The sequence below is a fragment of the Polypterus senegalus genome, chromosome 3 (genome assembly GCF_016835505.1).
Source record: "Polypterus senegalus isolate Bchr_013 chromosome 3, ASM1683550v1, whole genome shotgun sequence".
Taxonomy (NCBI): Eukaryota; Metazoa; Chordata; class Cladistia; order Polypteriformes; family Polypteridae; genus Polypterus; species Polypterus senegalus.
Genome location: NC_053156.1, coordinates 55,792,535 through 55,811,243, shown reverse-complemented (window position 1 = coordinate 55,811,243; position 18,709 = coordinate 55,792,535). Strand labels below are relative to the sequence as shown.

The 18,709-nt window shown below is 36.2% G+C and overlaps 1 protein-coding gene across 1 annotated transcript in view; it reads right to left on the bottom strand.

Moving 5' to 3' along the window:
* Positions 1-232: 232 nt before the first annotated feature.
* The window catches only part of wnt10b (wingless-type MMTV integration site family, member 10b), a 30,832-nt gene continuing 12,355 nt past the window's right edge, over positions 233-18,709 (bottom strand). The window contains exons 3-4 of the mRNA XM_039747242.1: positions 15,576-15,958; positions 233-2,724 (exon numbers count right to left, since the gene is read on the bottom strand). Of these exons, the coding sequence (XP_039603176.1) occupies positions 2,266-2,724; positions 15,576-15,958 (842 nt within the window). The 3' untranslated portion in view covers positions 233-2,265. The remainder of the gene's footprint in view (positions 2,725-15,575; positions 15,959-18,709) is intronic.

The window sequence follows — 18,709 nt, the reverse complement described above, 5'->3', positions numbered from 1 at the left end:
GTGAGGTTTTTTGATGCGGATAATCATAAGGCATTGTTGGATTTAATACAAATTGGCATGCACAGAGAGGATTGGACCAAGCAATAATTTTAAAAAATATGAATATGTGGACAGAAAAACCACTGGAATATGATTCACTTGACACCCTAGCAGCTTCCTTTGACTCCTCCACAGTCTCCAGACACATTTGGAATTAAAACATAAAACTCATAAAATTCAACATAAACTCTTCTGCAGTATATAAAGATTTTAATCTCAAAAAGCAATAATTGCCATATTTGAATGCTTAGAACCACCAGTGTACAAAGGGCCTCAGTCGAGAGGCCAACGGCATTCTGAAATTACATCTTAGAAAACACGAAATGGCTTACTGTCCAGCATGTTAAGATGTACATTTTCATTTCAGAATGATATAAACACCACTACTCTTTTTAATTTTTTTTTTTTACAAATCTCTATATATGTAGTTTCATCCTACAAACACCCAACATTTCACTGTTTGCGGCCTAAGCTTAGTGCTTCATTTACCTTTTACTGTTATTTATTGATTCATTGTTAATTATGAAACTCTGAAGGCTCTTGCCCCATACCCCTGTGTTTGCTTGAGTTAGATCATTGGTTTGGGATCATGTCTGCTGTGAGACCTGTGTGGGTGCAATATCAGCAGTGGTTGAGGTTAAAAGAAATGGGCTGCCATATGTGAATTGCCGGCTTTAGGAGGTGACATTTAGGACTTCAGGTTCGTTTCACTGTGTGACTATGCCACTTAGGTAGACAATGGTATTCATGATTCATTTTAATTTCAGCAAAGACTGGGTGCTGTCTTAATAAAATCAGCATTACATATAAAGGGTTTGTAGCATGTTGAATGAAAAAACAGCTGATTTAAGCTAGAAGTCTTTTATCGTTATGATAAAGCAATGCCCATTTTTCTACCATATCTCGAAGGAGGATCTCACCATGAAACCTTTAGACATCCTGATAAAAGGTCAATTTTAGTTATGTCCACTGAACTGAGTAAAGATGCCACCCAGATGATAGTTCTTAAGCCTGTGAATGCTAGCTAAGGTCAGACTCACATTCACATTCATACCAGCATACAAACCCCTACTTTTGGGGCTCCTTTTTATCTTCCTCCTACATACAGTCAACGTCTACTCTGTAGATTTTAGAAACCACCCAGGAAGGTTTATTCAGATACCTGGATCTGACACTGAAAATGAACCATGGATGAATTTGTGGTCCCAGTAAACAGGATGAACTGTTCACATGAATGAAAATCAGTTTGGGAATAGAACCGGGGTGGGCAAGAAACCTTATAACAGACTTAAGGGTCATGTACATAATACACATAGAATAAATAAAGAAACCAGGCAAATGTAAAAAAAACCAACATGAAATGAGAAGTAGTCAGTAACCTTGCTTGTTTGTGCACTCCCTAGTTGTCACAATAAATATTTATATGCAGTGTTTGACGTTCATAGTATAGGATATACAGCTTAGATCTATTTTAGAAGCAGAATCATATATAAGCTAAGGACTTAACTCTGAAAACCATTAGGTTTCAGATTCACATCCCAACACTGTATAACCCTAAACCAGTGTCTTCTTCTGTCTGTGCTCTAAATGTAACAATATCTTTATTTTTAGCACTTCTATGACCACTTGAAGTGATGTCAGTTATGAAAGATGCAACACAAAGAAAGATGACTGACAGACTTAAACAGTCCAAACCAGCATCTGAGGATTACTGGAGCAATGAAAGACACAGACAGATATGTTTAGTTTGCCTTTGGCTCTCTTCTCTCAATGCTGTTTTAAGTCATCGCTCATCTCAAAACAAAACAACAAAAGAAACTGGAGTGGAATTAAAATCATCCAGCTGGCTTAATTTTGTTAGAGCTATTTAAACAGAGAAGGAAGTTCAGATGAGCCTGTGTCAGATGACATCACACTTTTCTTTTGGTGGAGATAAAGTCTGTAAAATCCACAAAAATGAACACAAAGGAACTCTTGCCCTTTTCCCTGACTTGCACTACTCTTGCTGCTCCTTAGGTTTTTTAAGTACACAGAGAATAGGTCGAGGGCAGGCAGCTCTGGACAGTCAGTCATTCTATAAAGGAGAATAGCGCTATGAGTTGGTAACGTGAGACTGCAGTCTAAAACTTGTTGTGCTGTTCTCCAATGAGAGTTGGGAACTGTATTCTTTTTAGCAGTCCCTTCAGCTTAAGTGGGATAATCAGAGAGCTTGCAGCAGTAAATACCTCACTTACAGACATTTACCCACTCTGTCACACGGCACTCTTCACACAGTACATAACAGCACCAGTGGAAGTGGCAGTTGCATCTCTCACTGCGCGTCTGACGGAGGATATTATGGCCTCGGCCACAACAGAGACTTCCACAATTGTCCATGCGTTGGCTAGTCTTGTTGCAGATGCGTCCCTCTGTGCCAAGTGAATCGACCATTAGGTCCCGTTCACAGAAATCAGGGGACTTCTCAAAATACACCAGCTGGTTCGCCACCTTCTGCTTGCCGAGACGAGGATTGAAAACCCCAGTGTTCTTGTTCTGCGAGTTGATGAACACCGCAGTGTGGAACTTCTGCTTCAGCATGGAGCCCACCTGTCGAAAATCAGGTGTGACATACCAACAGGTTTTGAACTGGCAGCTTCCAGATGTCCCATGACATTTGCATTTCTTTTTCATGTTATCAGTGACTGCCTGTCAGGAGGAAGATAAAATGCATTCATCAATAGTTAAATAGCCTTCCTTCTTACTATTCCAAATACAGCAATATACACAACATATGCTAAAGCAATATATACAAGAAAATAACTTGTATTACACACAACCCATATTTAATTTGTATACCAATATTTCTAACTCTTTTTGTATTTAAAAAATGCTAGTAATATTCAAAGACTCAGTAAGTGATCCATCAAAGGCACAAAGGAACATCAATGACCAAAATATTTGATAGTAGTTATTAATCAAAAATTGAAAGAAGTAAAAAACCTCAAAACAACAAATACAAGAAATTACAATGCCATTTGAATGGTGGTCAAGAAAAAATAAAAATAAAATTGCAAAGGAAAGTAAGACACCTACTAAGAAAATATTTCACAGTTACTTCAGTTAAAAGTTTTAAAAGCCTGAGACGTGCACAAGGTGTAATGCTCAGAAAAAGAAGTATTTCAAATGATAGGGAGAAAAAAAAACTGCTTTCTTGTTTTTATCAGATGGGATCCAAAAAAGAAATTAGTCAGATTCACTACACAGCAGGCAAAGAGTCAAGGTACTGCTAGACTAAGCAAGAATTTAAGTTCAAAAGACAAAAAAGCGCCACAATTTAAATAAGTTTTAGGTTTGACAAACTAACACCAACCAAAAGAATTTAAGAAATTCAAAAGGCTAAATAAATCACAGTTTAGAATAAGTTTTAGCTTTGACAAACTAACACCAAACAACATCCAAGCCAAACCTAGAAAACATGGCTGCTGTGTGTCACACATGTGCACTACGGGAGCACGTGGAAGGCTCGGTTCACAAGGTAATCTGGAGGACAGAGGACAGCGATACACAACTACTAACCTCAATTCCTCTTTCAGTCTTAGAATGGAGTCCCTCCGATACAAGTGATGTCCCACTCTAGTCACTTCAGAAATCCCCCCTTTCATTCACCCTGCTACAAAGGAAGTGATGAAACTGGAAGCTGGTGTTCATAGCTTGGACTGCCAGAGCCTGACTGCCCACAGAGGCACCTTTAGTATTATGAAAGTGAACATTATTTTGCATTTCATTTTTTGTTAGTTTTTTTTCCTGCTCAGTTTATTTTAGTATTATCACTATTAATCGCTAACTTCACCCCGTAGTGTATCTTTTCTCCTCACATGCAACATCACACTGGGCCATGCCCAACAAAATAATAACGACTGCACACAAAATGGTGCCAATCTACCAATGACAACCGGGAAGTAAAAAATGAAAACAAGCAAAGAAACAAACTTACTTTGATCTTGACACAATGTACAGTATAAGGAGTTTGCACTACAGAGAAGGCCAAAACCATGAAAAATCTTACGATCAGACTAACCACCAATTATATATTTTATTAGCTGTATTAAGAAATAATTAAATTAACAAATGCATTTAGGGTTAAAGTAACAATAACTCAGAAAAACCTGAGTGGAAAAAATAAATAAATAACAGAAAAAAGAAAACAAAACAATATTTTTCCCTGAACTGAAACTAACAATTAGATAAAATGTTTTAATATAGGAGAGAAATTAAACAGAAAATAAAGTCAAACGATTGAACTCTTAACTAACAATGCCAAATTAATATCTAATCTACATAATCCTAAAGAGGTAAAAAAACACAATTGCCTTGCTTGTTTAGAGATTCACAACTAACAAGAGATGAAATGCTGGGTATTAACATATATATTTATTATTTAACATTATGTAAGTTCAAACCACAACGATCCTAAAAGAAACAACACTCAAGCAAAGTTCAATGAGATATACTAAGCAAGAATGGAGCCAAAGCAAATGGCAGAGTGAGCTGAGGTTACAATAAGTCCTTTGGTTTCTGTATAGATTGATTTGAAAGCAATTAACTGATATGAATAATCAAATAGAAATGTAGCAAAATAGGAAACAAGGGATGGAGTGTGGCACAAGGCCCCCATGAGTCTCTGTTTGTGTAGAATTTCCATTATTTTTAAACATGCCTGCATGGGTTTGTTTCTAGGATTCTAGCCTTCATAGTGTGGGGGTGTACAGCTTCTGGAACCCACGTGTTGGATGTATTTCTTCAATAAATGTTGGAAGATTAACATTAGTTTGATACCATACCATACCATATTTATTTGTTGAGCGCTTAAAAACACAGCATTACAACTGACCGAAGCGCTGTACAGTTACAACAAGCAGGACTAAAAGCAAAATATTAAAAACAAACATTAAGAGAGAATTAAAACAGAGATACTAAAAACAGGTCAGGGGACCAAATAAAATAGAGAAAATAGCAAAAGGCAAGTGGAAAATGAGACAGGTTAAGAATTAAAAGCCAATGTGAAGAAGTGCGTTTTTAGGCGAGATTTGAATGTGGCGACTGAAGCGGCTTGCCTAACCACTAAGGGCAGGGAGTTCCAGAGCCTGGGTGCACAGACGGAGAAAGCCTTTTCACCACGAGCTTTAAAATGTGCCTTGGGAACGGTTAGGAGCAGCTGATCTGCAGATCTAAGAACACGAAGAGGATTGTGACAGTGGAGTAAGACACTCAAATAGGCGGGGGCTAGACCGTTTAGTGCCTTATAGGTTAAGAGGAGTATCTTAAAATCGATTCTGAATCTAACCGGCAGCCAGTGTAGGGTTTTTAAAATCGGTGAAATGTGTTGGATTCTGCTACTTTCAGTTAGAAGCCTTGCAGCCGCATTTTGAGCCAGTTGGAGTCTAGAAAGAATGGCTTTACTGATACCAAAAAGGCAGGAATTAGAGTAGTCAAGCTGGGATGTAATGAATGCATGGATTACTGATTCCAGGAGGTGGTTAGACAGAATAGGCTTGAGTTTGGCGATTTGCCTTAGATGGAAAATGATGGGAAATAAAAAAATAATTTTGAGAACTTTGCAATATTACTTTTGACTTAGGCTTTGGTTTTGGGTTTGATGTTTGGTTTTTACGGTTTCTTTTGGTTTACTGCCTTTAACCCAAAAGATGAATAGGTTAGGTAACTTTATCCTGAAGTTGGGCTTGTATTAGTGAGTGTGTCTTCAAGTGAATGTGACTGTGGTAGGTTCAGGCTGTATTTAGAGTTGGTTTGTCGCTAATGGTGCTGGGATGTGATATGACACCTGAACTGGGTTAGATGGTTTTAAACAAAGATGAATAGATGGAAAAGTTTACAAAACAAATAAGTGGAATCCCTTAACTTGGGAGAAACAAAAAGTTTCATGCTTAAGTGTGACGATGTGCTTCAGTAACTTCAAATGTTCAAGAATAACAAAATTCAGGGTGTCATGATTTTCGGAGTACTTTATGTCATTCCACCACCACCATTTCACCATTTATTTAATTTGTTTTGGGCTTTTTGCCTCCTGTTTTTTGTTGTAGTTTTGTTGTTCATAACCATTTATGATGCCATCAATAGACATCATGGTGTGCTGTCACTGTGGTGTGGGTGTTGTTGCCACGTGTAGGTGGTGTCACAGACACCATTCCTATTGACATTTGGTATTTGGGTCATATCTGTTTGGTGTTTCATTTAAAGTAGGCAGGAACAGAATAGAACAGAATAAAATAAAATAAAGAAAAAATGTAACTGTTTCTACTTTATTTTTACTAATATAAAAAAAAAACATAAAGAGGCTTTTATTTCCTCTAAGAGGAAAACATATTTTATTTGTGGCATAAGGGACTTGTGGCTACAGATTGAGTTGGAGCACTGGAAAGAATCTAGTGGAAGATCATTTTGTCTTATTTTGTACAGCGTGCTGTCTGGCTGCTTTTTGATCTATGTGCTAGCCACATTGTCCTTCTCATCAATTTGACCATTTTTGTTCATTCTGGTGCACCTCTGCTGTCTTTAAACTCTCAATTTTGACACTTGGTTGCATTTGGAAATGATGAAAACTTTGGGTTTCATAGTTTGTTTGCTTTTTTACTAATCTCTGCCATTTAATGTCTAGTGATCTAGTAAAGCTGGTTTGTTTTGTTTTTATTGTATTTATGATACTTTATATAATAATTCTTGTGTATATTGGATTCCCTAGTCTTTATATGAAAATATGCTATAGAAATAAAAGTTCTTGTTGTTGTCCTAATCATTAAGCAAACTTGTTTCAGAAATCACTTCAGAAGTACATTGGACAAGTGTAAGTATCACTCCTGTTCACATTAAAAGACAAAATTAATCCTAGCAATTCAATACGTCTACCTGTATAAACAAGCATATAAAATAAACTAGAAAAGTACTTGAAATGTAACAGTTTTAAGAAAGGCTGTCAGCATGGGATTTGATGAGAAAGACCCTGCTAAATACATTTTTAGATGGAGCGTTTACTTAAACCTTTGAAAATTCTTTGATATTTGTGCACAAAAGATTAATTGTAACTCAAGAATCCTAAAACATTATATTGTATTCTGAGCTGGAGAATGGGCAGGAGACAAAAAGTAAGAAGGAAGACGAGAATGTTTCATCTGAGGTATGTAATGAATTAGATTTTTTTTTTATTGGTATCTTCAAACACTATTCGGTTCTTTTTTAGAATTTCAGTACATATATTTCTGGTTGTTTGTAAATTTAACCATTAGTCTGGTGATACAGTTATGTTTATTGCCTTATAATAGTTGCTGCCATTTTGTGTTGCTGATTGCATAATGCAAAAGTCATTTGCCATACTGTATCATCTCATTCTGCCTATAAAAGATGGTGGCACAGTATTCAGTTAGAAGCAATCCTAAAGCCTTTGCCAGGTTTCTTTTCACTTTGATTTTGTTTTAGAATTTTGGTTTTAACATTTGGTTACAATGGTTTCCTCTGGTTTACTGACTACTGTTTGGATCTAGATGAAGGTTCTGTCTGCTCCTATTTTTTATTTTATCTCGTGGGTCATTTTCTGTTACCCTAAAATCCCTCTGAACACGGTTCTCTTAACAGATGAGCATAACAGAGTAAGGCCCTGCAGTCCTCTTAAGGATTCTTATTAGGACTTTTTTCTAATTTTAATTACCATAATGCAGAGTTGGACAAGAGAGAACAAAAACATTTCAGAAAGCTTTGAACAACCCTTAAAAATATTAATTGTAAATGTAAAGTGAGTGATGCTAATTTACAAAATGAAAACTCTGAAAAGAATTTAAGCATACTTATTAATGCAGCATTTTCATCCATTTCAAAGTGTACACAAACAATTCAAAAGCAACAATATCTTACACTTCTGTGTCAGGAAGTATAGGCAAATGCTGATGGCTTTTATAACGTTTCTTGATGAGATACCGGGAAACTTAGAAAGTATTTAAAATGAGCTTTATGAATTCTTTATTCATCTTTTTAAAAATGTTTGTTTATCAATAGTATAATGTTTATTTTTTTCTTTGATTTTGTTTGCATTCAAAACTTGAAGCAGACAATGCTACAACTTGCTTGTTGTAGTCTGTCCCTTGGCTTTCAATTGTCCAAGTGGAAGAATGCCTTTGTGAGAAGGTCAATATATGTGTTAGTAGTGTCACTTTCATACAGCACCTAGCATCTTGTTCTTAGTTGACATAATGGGATAATTGCGTTACTGTTAGAATGTGATAGTTTAATAGATACTCTGAAACCTTTACTAAAATGTCTGTAACTTACAATGTGTACTTCAGTCTGCCTGAAAGAATGGTAGTTGTTTTTATTTAATTTTTAAGTGAAGATGAAAGCTTCACTGACACAAGCAGCAATATAATACACCTAATAATTACATGTAAATTTAATTGACATGGTCACCCCATTGAATGGTTAACCTTCAAGTGTAAGCATTTACTTCAATAGTTCCAACAGCATCATCACAGGGGTCCAAATTTCTAAGAAACACTCCATTCCACTATGCGACAAGTGGCGCAGTACAAAACGATCCTGCACAGGGCCTAGCTTGTGTCCTCTGCCTCTTTTTCTTTCAGCAGTCTTATTGTGCTTGGGGAAAAGTAACATCATTTAAGGAGCTGCACCTGGGAATAACTTTGACAGAGATTGTGAACTTTTTTATACTGTCAGAAGAATGATTAAATTATTATTTACATTCCATAAACTTCTAGGACATTGTCGTGAAGCACATTATTATGCTTTTAAGGCTTAGTTAAGAGATTATACTTTTTATATTTGTATTTATTTTTTTAAGTGAGCTGATCACTGATGGCAAATGCGTGAGGCTTTCTTGTGTAATGGTTCTGGGTTTCGACTGACTATTATAGACATCTGGGTTTGAGTAACACATCTGTCTTTAATTCTGTAATATGAAGTTAATTATGCTATCTGACAAACTCTTCCTTTATTCTATTTTGTTTCTAGCTGTAGTACTACAATATTCTGCCTCCAAATATAGAGTGATACATCACATCTTAAGAAGACTCCACGGAGAAATGTTGTGTTATTCAAATTTTTCTTTGCTTTTTAAACACAGACTTAACATTTGTCCATTTTTTTCCTTTGACATAAAACAAAATAAGTACACATGATTGTAAAATAGTGATTTATACCATTCTACTTTTGAAAAGCGTACTCCTCAGTAAAAAGTATAAACTCTTAGCAAACCTACAAGTATTACATTTCTTTGCTTTACTGAAGGAACATTATGGAAAAGGTATTTCATTGTCATTGTTACATATGGCAATAAAACAGCTAATCAAATGAACTTGTGCTGAAGGTAGGGCGAAATAAATTTACATTAAAACTGCATCTCACATGACCTCTAGTGGCAGAGAAATGATTTCTGGAGCACATGCCACAGGTGCTTGGTGAAACATTAGATACATCTAAGGTGCCACCAGTCGCATCCTCAAGACTTCAGGCTTCATTGCTACATCACAGCTCTAAGTTCTGAAAATGCATTCAACCTAATGAGTCTACAGATACATTTTTGTCATGCTAATGTGTTCAACAAATTAATAATAGAGCAAGAAAACTATTCACAAATAGCAGAAAAATGTAAATATGATATTTGAGCTATAAACTCCAAATACAACAAAAAAACTCTTCACTGTGTTGTGTCCAACACAAGGAAAACCACTATGGCAAGAAAGTTGTCAGCACTTCCACACCTTAACTGAAACAAATGTTTATTTTATTGTTAAATGATATTTTCTCCTAATTTCAAAATTATTTAAAAAAAAAAAAAAAATATTATCAAGAACAGATGGCATGGTTTTAAAATTACCATGTACATTATATAGCATCTTACTTAACAAGGACTATCACCAGCCTCAGTGCCAAAGAAAAATTGTGCTGTATCCAATATATTAATAATAGATCCTGTATAAACCTCACTTTTTATTAGTGAAATATTGCCACACAATATTGTAATGTACAAAATACTACCTCTGTAGAGCAAAGATTATCAAAGTAGTGTAAGTCAAAATCAATAAGCTTCGAGCAAATTTTAATGCTAAAAACAGTGGCTTAAAAATTCAGATTGAGCTGTTCTACTGTGGGTTATCATATCAACTGATTCACATCCTGACACACAAAGATATCTCTCTGAAAACAGTTACATTATGTTTGAGGTGCCTAAAATGTGTTAATTTCCTGAAGCAGTTCACAATTTGATTCCATCACAGTAGTTTGCAAGTACTATATATATATATATATATATATATATATATATATATATATATATATATATATATATATATATATATATATATATATATATATATATATATATATATATATATATATAATGGTATATTTAGGGAATGACATTTTTGCATAACAAATATATGTTCCTTAAAACAGTAAGAAATCAGAGTTTTAGCAGTAACCAACCAAAGCTAAAACAGCCCATAAACTCACAAAATATGTGCAAAATACATATGGATGTAATATTTATATTTTTCTTTGACTGGTCTCTTAGTAAGCATCTCAAATTGTCACTGTATCTAGGGTAAACTATTCAGGAAAATGTTTGGCATGCATGAGCCCATTTATACCCCCTACACTCCTGTCTTTTTTAAATAAGGATCTTAATGCAATCAGTTAATCTTTTTTATATAATACCTTTGAAGGGAAGCAACAACAAAAGCAGGGTTACAAAGCGCACTGCAAAACTAAACTCAATGATAAATCTTTAACCCTTTTTACGCCCTTTAACTGGTACCCCACCCTGTCTTTAGGATTATTAATTAACCCTAAACCTCAATGCCACCTACCTCTTTGCCTTGTGCCTGCATCCTTCCTCTTTAGCTTTTGCTTTCCCAGACACACTTACCCACCTGAGGGCACTGTGATCTTAGTTATGTCAGCTAGGGTCCCTTTCTCTCTGTTTAGTAGCCTCACAGCCTGTTCTATGGCAGCATGCAAGTTTATGGCTCAGGCAAACTTTAAACCTGAGTTAAAATTTGACAACTGACTTAACAAAATTAAATCACAAAAAAGAAAACAGGTGCACAAACCATACATACATTTTGTGTGGAATGGTGTTCTGAACCTAGAAAAGTGAATTTACCCCTGACAAACAATATAAAAGAATTGCTGATGACTGATTAAATGAATATATGGGCCAGGATATACATTTTAAGTACTAACATCTCTCAAAGGTGTTGTTTCTGCTGTTAGAGAAAATTGACAAAGTCATCGCTTTTTATTAATAATAAACCAGGCTACATCAATAAAAATATATTTATTTAATTTATTTTGGTGAGATATTACTAAAATGTTAATGTAGTGATTAAGAGCCTTTCATTTCAAGAGGCTCGTGGAGAAACTGTCAAAATTTGACATTACAGCTGCAATAATGACTTTCTATTATGATATCTCTTCTCAATATTTCCCAGCATGGATCAACATTTGTATGTCCTACAGGGCAAGGCATTGGACTTTATGCGGGGACGATTCCAGTTCGGCGAAAAGACGATTCCTCATGTCGTCAGTTTGCACACTTCTCGATGTTTTCAGGATTTTTCGGGTGATTTTCTATGTAATAAACTTAATAAGTTATATCATAATGATAATTGCATAATTAGATCTGGACCACCCTATATATTGGGATAATGCTCACTTGTGTATATAAAACAGGTTGTTTTAAATATAAATATATATCTATTTTCATAGATAACTGGGTGGAGAATGAAATCACTTCTGTCTGTTTTTTGTATTGGATGATTAATGTAAAATATTACACATTCTTGGAAATCTGTATGTCATCATCAACATGTACCCACATGACAACACTTTAGTTTCAGGTCTATCATTAATGCATCTACAGTGTCACTTAAAAGCCACCTTAAAAGGGGCTTTATTTGGTCAACAATACTTAAAAAGCATCTGTATAAGTGTGGTTCAGCTTTTTCCTTAATGTATGTTATTTTGTCAGTACTATGAGAGTATATTGTACCATCCAAAGATGTTTCTCGAATGCAGCATATTTCGATAAGCGTGACTTGAGGATTCACAGGCCTTATACTGTTAAATACAGATTATGGTCCACTTACTGCTGATGTAAATCTTAGGCTGTAACATTAAATCCAAAGCCTTCTCCAACCACCCTAAATAGAAGCTATTTTAGGACATACTGCATAAGGGGTCTTGTGGTGACTTAAACAACATTTTGCAACCCGTACCAAACAGTGCAGGCTTATTTATCTTTGTTGAAAATGACTTAAAATCTTAGATTATAATGAAAGATTTTAAATTTAATTACTGATGTTTATTCTTGCAGTTTTATAACTCTGATGTGAGGAATTGTTTATATTTAGTAAGAATGAATGAAGACTCATTGTAGAGTTTGAGTCTAACAAGTGGATGCCAAGTAGCCTGTTGGGGATTACTGTGGTAGTAGTACCGGATGCTATGTTGAAGCCCACATTCTCAAGAGAAGCTTTATTTCTGTTTACTATGAATTAATTAGACACCTTGATGAAAGAGATAAATAACCACTTTACTGGTGTTTTATAAGTCCAAATGAAGCCCTTATTAAGATTCAGCTACAGTGGATTCAGGAAGAATTGACAGCCCTTCACTTTGTCACATTTTGTTATAGCCTTGTGCTAAAATCACTTAAATTCATTTTTCCAAACCTCATACAGCACCCAATAGTCCAGAAGCAGGATTTCAGAAATTTCTGAAAATGTATTAACAATTAAAAACTGAAATATCACATTGACACAATATTCAGGCCCTTTTCTATCATACTTGAAATTTGGCTCAGGAGTGTCGTATTTTATTGATCATCATTGAGATATCTCTGCATCTTGCCTGGAGACCATCTGTGGTCAATTCAATTGATTGGACATGATTAAGAAAGGCACAGAAGATGTCTGAGTTTACAAAGTGTATCAGAGCAAAAACCAAGTCATTGGGTCGAAGGAATTGCTTGCAGAACTTAGAGATAGGATTGTGTCGAGGCACGAATCTGAGGAAGGCTAAACAATCCCTGCAGCATTAAAGGCTCTGAGGAGCACAATTGACTTCATAATTGTTAAATGGAAGTAGTCTGGGGCAACTGTGTGTTTTCCTAGAGCTGGCCACATGGCCAAACTGAGCAATGGTGGGAGAAGGGCCATGGTAAGAGAGGTGACCATGAACCCAATAATCATAATGGTTGAGCTCCAAATAACTTGTGTGGAGATGAGAGAAACAAAAAGGCACTTAAAGGGGTCACAGACTAAGAAACAAGTTTCTGTAGTCTGAGGAAACCAAGATTAAAGTCATGTGTGGTGGAAACCAGGCACCACTCATCATCTGTGCAATACCATTCCGAAAGTGAACAATGGTGGTGGCCGCATCATGCTGAAGTGTTGTTTTTCAGCAGCAGGGACTAACATGTAAGACAGGGATGAGGGAAAGCTGAAGTACAGAGATATTCTTAATAAAAATCTTCTTGTTAACATTCTAAATCCCAGACTGGGCCAAAGGTTCACCTTCTGATAGGACAATGATACCAAGCACAAAGCAAAGATAACACAGACGTAGCTTAGGGACAACTCTGTGAATGTCCTTGAGCTGTTCAGCCAGTGTCCAGACTTGAACCTAATCAAATATCTCTGAAGAGAACCGGAAACAGCTGTCCATTGACAGTCTCCATCCAGTCTGGCAAAGCTTGAGAGGGTCTGTAGAGACAAATGGCAGAAAATCCCCAAATCTAGATGTGTGAAGCTTGTCAAGTCATACCTAAGAAGACTCCAGGCTGGAATAGCTGCCAAACGGGCTTCAACCAAGTACTGAGTATTTCAGCTATTTTATTTATTAATTTGCAAACATTTTTAAAACATTGTTTTCTCCATGTTGGGATATTGAGTGTTGCCTGATGAGGGAAAAAATAATTATTTAAATGATTGTTTCACATAGATGCACTATAGGTAGTCAATAAGCTGAAGTGCCACCACCCACATTACCTCAACAAACTAGTTACAGAATTTAACACAATTTAACCTATAAACTGCAAAGTTATTAAAATATGCTGAAGTTTGGCTCCTTTGTGCATTTTATGTCACCAAAACTATTCCTCATTTGTTTGGTTAGTGCACAAACATTCATGACGGGTTCATAAAGTACGTGCCCCTCAGACATTTTGAAAGTTTTACACTTTGACACTCTACATGTACCTCACACTTTATAAAGGATTCATAATTTGGAACACATGCCAGTGTCTTGCATGCTATGAAAAGATATAGATATCTGTATATATATATAAAATTCAACGTCTGTCTGTCTGTATGTCTGTCCACTTTTCAAAAAAGAACTACTTAACAGATTTAGATTGTGTTTTTTCCTAAAATTTGCTTGAACATTCCGGCTGATCCTGTATTCGGATTCAGCGGGTTAGAAAATAGATGGATGGATGGATTCCGGCTGATTTTGCAACCTCTCTTGTTGAGCTAAGTATCATAGTTCACATGCGGTACCGATTTATTTGTGCAAATCTGAGAGAGATGCAGCCGGCCAAGGGAAAGTGGGTGGGGGCCTCCTCACTCATGCTCCATCCTCGGGGCATATACTACTAAGAATCATTGTTCGCTTGTGGGAGTGTTATATTCACGTTAATCCAAGACAGAGTCTGCAGGCCGAGGGGAGGGGGAAATGTGACGTCAGGAGTGGGGAGCCGGGCAGGGCCCCTGTCACTGTCCTTTTTCACTGATACGTGGGCGAAGCCACAAGGCATGGATAGTATAAGATAAAGATATGCTTCTCAAAAATCTGCACTCACTTTTTCCTCAAATAATTGTGGATCTCCTAAACTTGCCCTGCCCATTTGGATCTGCATTGCAATGTGCAATACAAACATGAAATAAAGTCATGCCCCTTAGAAGTCCATGTTGAAAACTATAGCCTTTAAAAACCCATATCCATTTCTTCAAATAAAACTGAAGGAAGACCCACTGTGCCCCTCCATAAACAGAGCAAAGTCCCAGAGCATTGCACAAAAAAATGAAGACTTGCCACTGAAAGGTCCACTACCACTTTTCTCTCATGATGAAAGGTGTCTGCCCTCAACACCCAAAGTGACTTGATTTGTATTATGCTGAAATAAAGTAATTCTGTCAAAAATATTCATTCTCTTTTTTCACTGAAAGTCTGAATTGCTAGCCTTTCCCATACCCATGAAGTTAAAACCACTCCATTGTTTTCAATACTGTACAGATCTGGCCTGTAATGATCCTAAAACAAAATTAACAAAGCTTCTTGTCTGTTCATGTGGTACACAACATTCAGCTCTATCCAGATCAGAGAAAATGGAGTTAATCTTAAAAGCACCATGTCACAGTTTCGGGCTCCTACCATAAATCATTATATGGCTCTTAGGGCAATACAGAATTCCATGCATTGCCTCTATGAATCTTTGAAAGGTGTGTTGTAAGGACATTGACCACCTTACTCACCTGTCTGCCCACTTTGTTGTTGTGGATTCGCATACGAGCATGAATATCCCGCGGTGTTTCCCGGGAGTCCAGCCAATCACGTGAGAACCGCTCTCCAAACTTGACATTGTGACTGCAGCCACCCCACTCCCAAGTGTCCTGCAGGCTTGGTGTCCCGTGGTGGCGCTCAAGGAGTGTTGGCAGATTGTGGTGTGAAAGGTCCTTAGCCTTCTGCAGGGTCTGTAGCTGCAGCTGATTAAGTTTCAGCCTGATCTTGTCCTCATCGCCACGCCGTTTGGACTCACAGCCACACCCCTGCAGCTTGCCTAGGCTACAGGCTGTTGCAACAGAATGAGCCACTCCTGCTGCCAGCAGTGAAATGGTGAAGGCACTTTCCCGGAAACCTAGAGGGAGGCAGGGAGAGACATTATTACAGAAGCCATGCTTCTCCTCTAACTATTGCCTTTTCTGATAACTGCAAAAAACTATAGAAACTCACATCGATCACTTCTGTTTGCCTTGACCTCAGCCAATCTAATGTTAGTGCCCAATGCTAACTGGAAACAGACAGTTGTGCCTAAAACGAACCAGACATACTGCAGGAACCAGAGATTAATTCTAACCAGACACAGCAACCAGTGCAGACAGGCTTGAAGATTTTTTATTTATTGCATGTGGTTTTTCAATTGAGTCTAACAGATTGGGTCAAATATCTGCAACTGTTTGGCCAAATCTTCTATGCCAAATGGTCTTTTCTAGCATTTATTTTCTTTGGCACAAAAAAACTAATGAAATGCAAAAATGGTGTCAATCAATCAATGCCTCAAAAAAAAAAAAAAAAGACAGACAGCCCAGCTTTTCTGCTGATGTCCAGGGTCAGGATTTATGCTGTCAAAGGCTGTCATTTGGCACATTTTTCATAAGCTAAATTACAGGCATGATTTATGTGTTTTGCAAAGGTTGTAGTTTGACATAAATCAGTATTTGCCAAAGGCAAAACGCCCCATTTCAATCAACCAATCAATCAATAAATCAGCTTTTACTTTATAAAATGACTTTTACAGTAATCACTATTTCAAACAGTAAGTCTATCTAAAATAAAGAAAAATATTTCTATGACAGTATAAAACTTTACTAGCAAACATTCAATATATTAAGAACAAAGAGATTAAAGGTTTGAATGCATACTGTGGAGAGAAAAAAAAACAGTTCTTCGAATAAGATCTGAAATATTAAGTAAAAGTACCTCACAAATAAAGTTCAAGACCAAAAAAGTCTAAGAATAAGAAGCCACAGAAGACCACATCTTAATGAAAATCAAACACAGAGACAAGCAAGGAAAAATATTATCTGAAGTTGCACTTTATGTCAGTCAGGCTTATACTTGCAAAAAAACATGCTCTCCTATTTCTTGTATCTATTTCCAGTTTAAAGCTCTTCCTTTTAAAGCACAGATATCCAGATAAACATGTGTTTAAAAGCTCTGTATGACTTTGGACTCTTGTGTTATGTCAGCAGGGACAGACAATGATTCTGATAAATTGGAACATCTTCATCTCAGTGAATTACATTTACTTTTATTTATTTAGCTGATATTTTCTTCCAAGCAGAATTCCTAACATCCTAACATCGATGTGTGCATAAGCGAGCCCTAAGTTGGAATGGTGTCCTATCACATGCTGGTTTCTGCCTTGCTTCTAGGATCGGCTAATGCGCGCTGCAATCCTGAATTCCAATAAGTGGGTTTAAGAATGTTGTGCTATGCTGGGAATTTCAAATTAAAGACTACAAATATAATGTACTTATCTCTATATAGCGTTAAATAATACAATTCCAGGCAATGTGTACTTTTATTATAATATAATTTTTAACTTACTGTATGTTCCTTTTTTAGAAATTAGAAAAGGGGCAGGTTAAGTGACCTGCAGTTGTTTAAACAGGAAAGGTTTAAACAGTTTACAGTTCACATACATACTAGCTAGATCACTTTTTCTGCCAAGTCACAGATATAATACACACACTAAATGTATAACTGGTAAAAGTCTGGCGGTTAGGATTGCACAGTGGTCTTAGTTTGCATATTTGATTTTTGTAAAAACTACAATGAATGGACATACAGTTGAAGGATAATAGCCTCTTGCCTGCAATTCATATGGTATATTACAATTTGCGACCAATAGTCATAAATAAAAAAAAACAAACAGATGACAGATAGGATTTAATTGGCCAATTAAGTATATCTAAAACGCTAGCAGGCAGAGGGAAGAACTCTAAACAAATCATTTTTGATTCCAACTAGTCACCTGTATGTGTAGATTTTTAATTATGCATATATTCTTTATCTTAATTCATTAATAACTTTAAAAGTACCCTAGAGCAAGGTGAGTTATTCACTGATTTTTTTCTCCATATTTCTCCAGTTGTTGTGTATTTTTTTTTTTGCTACTATTGAAAATGAAAAACTCTAAATAAACTGTATTTTAATTACAGTTTATAGTTGTAATGTTAAAAAATGTGATGAGCAGTATCTGGTCTTTGAAATTGTGCTAAAGAGTTCAATTCTCTGGTCTGACTCATCAGACCAGACAATCTTTCTCTAATGCTCTGAGAACCCTTTAAATGTAATTTGACAAACACCAATCAGGAGTTAGCACCTCTACTATAAATGCCTTTTTGACAGACAGCTACTGAGATGGTTGTCTGTCCAACAGTTTCTCCCATTTTAGCACAGGACTTCTGAAGCTCTGTTATGATGATCACTGGTGTCTTGATCACCTCAATAACCAAGGCCCTTCTTGCCCAGTTACTCAGTTTGGGTAACTGTAGGAAAGAGACCCGGAGGTTTCAAACTTCTTCCATTTTATAATTATTGAAATTTTACAATATTGGAGTTTTTTAAAAGCAAACATCTTCACTTGTTTGACAGCAGGCAATAGTTCCTGAAGATGGAAAGAATTCACAGGCATCTCGATCAGCCATGATGAGCTCCATGTATGGTCTAAAAGATAGAAAGGTCTGCTGGATAGTGAACACAATATACAGTACATTTCTGAGCTTTAAAGGTTTCTACTTGTGTGAGATTTGCAACTTTGTATACCTACCCGCAGCTGTCAAATTGCTATCTGTCTGGAAGTGTGTTTTCTCTGTAATCGATT